General features: G+C 46.3%; 1 protein-coding gene across 2 annotated transcripts; it reads left to right on the top strand.

Annotated features, from left to right (window-relative positions):
* Positions 1–377: 377 nt before the first annotated feature.
* Positions 378–7,308, top strand: PLPP5 (phospholipid phosphatase 5). 2 transcript variants are annotated; one of them, XM_072149261.1, is made up of 8 exons: positions 378–456; positions 2,473–2,563; positions 2,891–2,999; positions 3,120–3,210; positions 4,533–4,596; positions 5,580–5,704; positions 6,222–6,392; positions 6,550–7,307. In XM_072149261.1, exons 2-8 carry the CDS (start codon positions 2,493–2,495, stop codon positions 6,717–6,719), a joined length of 801 nt encoding a protein of 266 aa, XP_072005362.1. In that variant the 5' UTR covers positions 378–456; positions 2,473–2,492; the 3' UTR covers positions 6,720–7,307. The 2 variants fall into 2 exon arrangements, with proteins under 2 accessions (XP_072005362.1, XP_072005363.1); XM_072149262.1 differs by lacking the exon at positions 378–456 and adding an exon at positions 532–550 and having other exon boundaries at positions 6,550–7,308.
* Positions 7,309–7,528: the final 220 nt, after the last annotated feature.

The raw sequence follows: 7,528 nt of genomic DNA, 5'->3' as shown, positions 1-7,528 counted from the left end.
TCACAGCTTACCCCAACCAAAACTTCTGTAAGGCAGAAATTATAATGATTAAAGTTTTTTACCCCATAGTAGGGATTAAACTCATCCTGGAATTCCCGGACATTCTGCACTTTATGGAATTCAATGGGATTTATCGGATGAGCTGATCCCAGGATTACGGTTCCCATTCATTCTAATAGACTTTGAATTCTATCTGCTATAGACAGCGGCCGCTAGATGGCGTAGCTGTGGTTACAGGTAATGTAACAATGTAACCGCCAAGCAGGTATTGGAACACTCCTTGTAGTCTGAATAAACTGCAGTTCCCTCGGCGGCTTACAGGTGGCAGCACTGGCCAGTGTCAGCCTCCCGGGATTGTCTATCTCCCTCCCTCCTCTCGATGGTTGTGCAATGTCTATATAAACACGGAGTGAGCCAAAAGCGGCGACACCACAGAGCGGCGCCACGTGTGCAGAGGTAGGTGGGCGGGGCCGTGACGTCACTGCTCTCAGCTGTGTGTGCGGGGCGGCGGCGCAGGGGCTTAATGACGGCTAATTAGTAATTAGTGCGGGTGATGTATTGTCTCTCCTTACTGTGGAAGCCCCAAACATTACATCCTATGCATCTACACCTGTGTATAGTGTGTGCATATGGGTGTACGGGCTGTGCATTACTGTATGATGTAGTGATATGACGTCCTACACCCCCTTACATTACACCCCATACATCTACACCTGTATATAGTGTGTGCATATGGGTATACGGGCTGTGCATTACTGTATGATGTAGTGATATGACGTCCTACACCCCCATACATTACACCCTATATATCTACACCTGTATATAGTGTGTGCATATGGGTGTACGGGCTGTATACGTGTGTAGCTGTACATCCTACACCCCCATACATTACACCCCATACATCTACACCTGTATATAGTGTGTGTATATGGGTGTACGGGCTGTGCATTACTGTATGATGTAGTGATATGACGTCCTACACCCACATACATTACACCCTCTATCTACACCTGTATATAATGTGTGCATATGGGTGTACATCCTACACCCCCATACATTACACCCCATACATCTACACCTGTGTATAGTGTGTGCATATGGGTGTACGGGCTGTGCATTACTGTATGATGTAGTGATACGTCTTACACCCACATACGTTACATACTATACATCTACAGCTCTACACCTGTATATAGTGTGTGTGTATATGGGTGTATGGGCTGTATACGTGTGTGTAGCTGTACATTACTGTATGATGTAGTGATATGACGTCCTACACCCCCATAGATTACATACTATACATCTACACCTGTATATACTGTGTGTGTATGATGTATACTTTAGTATACGTGTGTGTAGCTCTACATTACTGTATGATGTAGTTTTACGACGTCCTACACCCACATACAGGCACATTACTACAATCCCCTTTGGTCAGTTTAGGCTGTATTCACACTTTCAGGATTTCTGATGCAGTTTCTGAAGGCATCATCCATATTAGGAGTTGTAACAAACTCTGATTCAAACCTCACTGTGTGAATATACCCCAAGTCTGTTTTAGTAGCATCTTTAAAGGGTCTGTCCAGGAGTCTTAAACTCCATAGAGGCAAGGGAGAGGAAAGTATAAGAATCTTCCCATGTTGTTGCAGTCTTGGCAGGTAGTGCTGGGGGTAAGTGGCCTCTTCGGACCCCTGTATGGCAGCCTTTGCACGTTGTGTCTCAAAACGCGATGTAAACGCAGTCTTACTTCAATATATGATCGCAGCGAGAGTTCTGAAACACAACTCAAACGTCACGTGTGCACACGGCCTCGGGGTGTGCGAGTTTCTATTAGTGCTTGTGTCTTGGCATTTTTGAGGGCGCTCTATATGGCCCCTTACCGCACCCCAGAAGAAAAGTAATGTCACAGGTGTGAACACAGGCTGAGTTGTCGTCCTGCACTGTGAGGCTTCCTTATACAAGGAGCTGTGTCCCTGACAGTTGTCACGAGGAAGAGACTTGCGCTTTGTTTGCACAGTTGATGTCTGTCAGCGATGTATTTACCCAGCCCTACTGTGTGCACAAGCGCGATAGACTGCAGAGGCTGAAATCTCGGGGGTTATCCCGTGGGTCAGTTTGCACCCAGAGATCTGTCCATATATACTTACACCCCTCTGTAGTGATCCTTATTCTGTTTACGTAACCTTTGGGTTATGTTCACATTGGTGTCATTTTGCCTGGATAATTGGTGTTCTGAAGCTGTTTTTGGGTGGATTTGGTCTTCCTGTTCATCATTGGGACTCACCACTCTGGTGCAGCACATCCCCTGCCCTGTGTATAAGGTGTGATTATGTGTCTGTATTATGCAGCTTCTCCCCTCTGGTCTGGGGAATGTATAGACTGTGCCCTGCACTTGCTCTTCCACCTTGTATTGTGTGAATAGTGACCTGGGGACTGTACATACATTATTGACCTTGTGATCTTATCTTCCAGGGATCAACCTTTGCACTAGGATGGAGAAGAGGATCGTGGAAGGTTTTGTTGCGGAGTTAGTTATCCGAGTGCTGCTGCTCGGGATATTCCTGTAAGTCCTCACATCTCATTATATGTGGGACCATGTTCCCAATGTATCCCGGGAATCAGTGGGTATTCTCTAACCACAAAGTATTGGCACACAATGCCACAAGAATTGCTAAAATGGACATATAAATATTGTGTTATACACAGCGAGTCAGTGTAATACAGGGGGAAATGCTGTGCGCAAAATATGCTGCAAGGTCCAGGTTGTCGATGTTACAATTACAGCCTCGATTGAAACCGCACAGGACAATGTCGCGGTGCAGAGAGGAGAAACTGCGCAGAGCATTGGGTTAGTCTTGTGGTGTTGATAATTTTGTTCCTCTGTCTATAGGATAACCGAAATGATGCATCCCTTCCAGAGAGTCATCCAGCCAGAGGAGATGTGGCTCTATAGGAATCCCCATGTGGTGTCGGATCGGGTGCCCACCAACAGCATGTTCGTAAGTGCCTTCCAGTCAGAGGCTTTTACTGTAGCCCAGTCCTCCTCCTCTATGGGGCAGTTATATTCTTGGTGTCCTCTGTCTTTTGCACTTAATCTTCCACCCATATTCTTTCCCTAGATGATTTCTATCATGGCGCCTATTTCCGTCGTACTTCTAGCCCGCCTTTGCCGCCGAGCAGATCTCACGGATTCAAGGGAAGCCATATTTGGTAATACTCTATGCATGAGGACATGTTTTCTGTATATTTTAGCTTGATTTCGAAGGCCTCTCGCACACGAACATGTGCTCGCCTGGGTGCAGGAGAGGAGGGGTGAGTGCTCCTAACTCCTCCCCTCTCTATAGAAATTTGAGCGACCAGGTGGGAGCGGAGTGCTCACCCATTGACCTCTATGGGGTCTGTGACCTGGCCACCAATTTTGCAACCAGATCAGACCCCATAAGGGTTCTGTGCATGAGGCCTAATACTCAGTTGTGGTAGGAGACTAGCTTCTATGAGGTCTCCCATACACTGCACACAGAAAGCAGAAGGACATTATAGAGCTGTACAAGCGAATGTGAATTCGGAGAGTGTAGGCTCAGTTTCGATTACACTTTGTTTTAGAGAGGAAAACGGAAACGAAGTTTCCTTAAAAGATCATTTATCTCTAGCGAAGTTCTGCTCTCAAAGAACTAAAACAATAATTAAACCATTACAAATGTTAGTGCTCACTCCTACTCCAAATCTCATCATTCAGAACAGTCTATTTCACAAATTCCACCAGTAGAAGAGGATTGTACTTGGATTTCAACATATCCGGTACCTCTCCCGAGATCAATTCACACCTGCGTCCGAGCCCCCACTGTAGGTCCTAGTAGTGGTTTCAAATGCTGTATTTTATCTACTCACAAAGAACGTTAAAAGCACAAATCATACGCCTTCAGATGCCTCTCGCGCCCTACCTAGGTTTTGCCTCTTCAGCTTCATCTGGGGCATAGTGTTGGTGTTTTTCCTGTTCCTTGAATTATTTCATTAACATCCAACTTGCACTGTTAAATATTTACCTGGGGCGGCGTCCCATCAGATCTGGCCAGTGGGGCGGCGTCCCATCAGATCTGGAATTGAATTGCAGGTTTAATCTTTTGGAGTACAAGCCTCTTTTCCTGATAGAAGAATGGAGTTGGTGTTCTGAATTATGAGATTTGGAGACTGGTAGGAGTGAACACTAACATTATTTCTTTTCTAAGAATAGAAGGTGAATGGGAAATCTTGGTGTCTGTGTACGGATTGTTGCCTTCTGTAACACTTCAGTTATGACAGGAGAAAAAGCACGCTAATTGATAACCTAAGGGGGATGGAACCTGCAGGACACAGGTGTGAACTGAGCCCAAGTATAGAACTTTCTGAATAAAGCTACCGGATGGGGTTTGTCCCTTCCCTGGGTGGGAACATTCCCCTGTCTTAGATATTCGGGAGGAGTGTTATGTGGTGTTACATCTGGTTCTCCATGTATGTCCTATACGTGGTAGTTATGTTGTCTTTGTCCTTTGCAGCTGTCAGTCTGTCCCTGGGCCTGAACGGCATCTTCACCAATACCATAAAGCTTCTAGTAGGCAGGTAAGTCTCACCTGCCGGGGGGATGTGTTAACACGCAGCCCTGATCTTCTGTGTGCACTAGATTTTTGGACAAGCCAATAGGTTTCATAATATTAGTAACACATTTACTTATTTCATAATAACTTTTCTAAACTCTTAATTGGATAATAACTTTTCAACAAATTTTGCATTAATTAATGGTACAAGTGACTTTTAGAAAGTGTGTTCTATATATCTTATCAGAGGAAAGGGCTTCCTTCTCCACTTGCTTGGGCTCTTATCATCCTCCCTCCGACTCTGCTTTTATACTAGCCTTCCTCTCTCAGGTAGGGAATGAAATTCCTTCTAGGATTCCCTCTTGTATGATCATCAGCAAAGAGATGCCTCAAATTGACTCATCTCAGGCATCTCTTCTCTGCCCACTTTCACATGATTTCAGAGATTTTTTAATTTTTTTTGTTTTAAGTAAAGATGAGATTTTGCGTAAGAGGGAATTCTAGAGGGGACCTTTTTCTATTAGTAGTTGAATGGGGGGGGGGGGGGGTGTCAGATCACATTGATGTCTATGCAGAGGGGAGCAGGGAGTCACAGCTCCTACCTCTTCTCCCCACAAATAACTAGGATGATGCTCCTCATGTTTACACAAAGAGCAAATAGTGAGATGAGATTATCAGGGATTAGAAGAAATCCTCAATGACAAGAGTTTCTGTTCTAATCGTCTGCAGCCTGAGGGTGAAGACACACATGGCGTTTTTGGGCCATTTTTACTAAGTGCGTTTTCAGATCGTTAAAAACGCATGCGTTAAAAAACGCGTCCGTTTTTTAAAAACGCATGCGTTTTTGTCCGTTTTTCATTGCGCAATTTCAGAAAACCGGACAAACGGCTGCGTTTTTAACGATCTGAAAACGCACTTAGTAAAAATGTCCAAAAACGCCATGTGTGTCTTCACCCTGAACCTTCAGTTTGGCCTTAAACCGTCTTTATATTTCTATGTTTTTCTTAGGCCTCGTCCAGACTTCATGGTCCGCTGCTTTCCAGAGGGTCGAGAGTCTCCTGGACTCGATTGTACAGGAGACCCAGAAGCCATAATTGAAGGGAGAAAGAGCTTTCCCAGCGGCCATGCCTCATGTAAGCCACACACAACCTACCAAGGCTGCTCATAGGGGGGCAAAGAGGTGACACATGTATGACCCCAAAAGATTTGGGGAGGGAGTGGGGGTTGGAGTAAAACTACTAACAAATATGAATTAAAGGAATTTCCCCACTAATCAAGTTGGCCCTGTCCTGTGGATAGGGTGTAACTTGCTGATCGGTGGGGGTCTCAGTGATGAGACCCCCCACAGATCACAAGAATGGGGGTCCAAGGTCGCTCCTGGAGATGAATGGAGGAGACTGCTGGGCATGTCTATTCTGCTCCATTTATCTGTATGGAGCTGATGGGATTGCTGAGCTCACTGACCTTAGACCCCTGTTCTCATGATCTGTGGGGGTCTCGTCACTGATCAACAAGCTAGGCCCTATCCTGTGGATAGGGTGTTACTGGATCGGTGGGAAAACCCCTTTAATAATACACACTGTAGCAGGTAAACTTGTCAGTCACTACAGCTGCTCCAGCCGGTTACTTACCCCCTCTCCCTCCATCCAGTTGCCTTTGCAGGGCTGGGCTTTACCGCTCTGTATATAGCCGGGAAGCTCGGCTGCTTCTCCCCTGCTGGTCGTGGCCATTCCTGGAGATTGTGCAGCTTCCTGTTCCCGCTGCTGTGTGCCGCCTCCATTGCGCTGTCCCGGACCTGTGACTACAAACATCACTGGCAAGGTATGAGGACGAGGGGTGTGTAATGGAGCCTCCATTACTGCCATCCCTTGCTGGGGGGGCAATGGGCTGCTCATCCACCCCCCTCAGAGATGAGAACTTATTGCCCCCTTAGTTCCTGGTTCTGTGGTTAATCCATATTATTGTCCCTCTCTTGCAGATGTGGTGGTCGGCGCCATGATCGGGTTCTTCTTTGCCTACCTCTGCTACCGGCAGTATTACCCCCCACTGACAGATCGGGATTGTCATCAGCCATACAGGAACAAGGGGCGCGTGTCGGGGGCCGAGGAGAGGAAGCTGGGTACAGCGGGGTACAGTCTGGACGTATAGGGACACGACGAGACTGTGGAAGAGACTTTACATTCCCTATTTATTGTCATCTGACACTGGGCTCGGCAGCGCCACCTCAGGCCAGACGTGACTGCTGCTTTCCCAGGAGCAGATCTGTTTTACATTTATTTTATATAGGAACTTGAAGGATTTACCCCTGGCCCAGGCTATAGATACTAGAGGATTATGATGGTGCCTATCGCACGGTAGGTGCTGTCCGCATTCCTTGTACTGGGTTACAGGGCTGTACATAATTAGGATCACACATTGCTGGATTTAAAGGGATCATTCTCTTTTTATATAACCTCATTCTGTATGCCCTAATGGGGCATGTTAAAGGGGACTTTGACTTGTACCCTAGTTTTATTTTTTTTTTAGACCATGCTAAGAAATGGGGGTTTGTATTGAACCTGGGAGAAAGCGGAAGCTCCGTAGCACCCAGGGAAACCCGGAACCCCGCATTGTAACGAATACCTGGCAACTGTTACTACTCTGCGTGTCCATGCAGAGACACATGGCTGACCTCTGTATACAAGGTGAAGGACCCCTGCAACAGGGGGTGAACCTGACTCGCACCCCTCCCTGCCTTGGTGGCAGCAACAAATTTATATGAAACTTTTTAAAGGGAAAACTGGTTTTAATTTACGGTTTTTACTCAAATTATCTGTCGGGATAACATTTCTTAGAAAAGTGGCATCGCTTCACTGATCGGTGTCTGTATCATGTGCACCAGGTAAGTAGCGAGGCTACTAAAGGCTGCGCTCCACCCTACATGCACCATATACGTAGGAAGGATGTAGATGTTTCGA

Source organism: Engystomops pustulosus, chromosome 4, assembly GCF_040894005.1.
Source record: "Engystomops pustulosus chromosome 4, aEngPut4.maternal, whole genome shotgun sequence".
In the NCBI taxonomy this organism is placed as follows: domain Eukaryota; kingdom Metazoa; phylum Chordata; class Amphibia; order Anura; family Leptodactylidae; genus Engystomops; species Engystomops pustulosus.
Note: the sequence above shows the minus strand (reverse complement) of the source record. Positions and strands in the feature narration are given on the sequence as shown.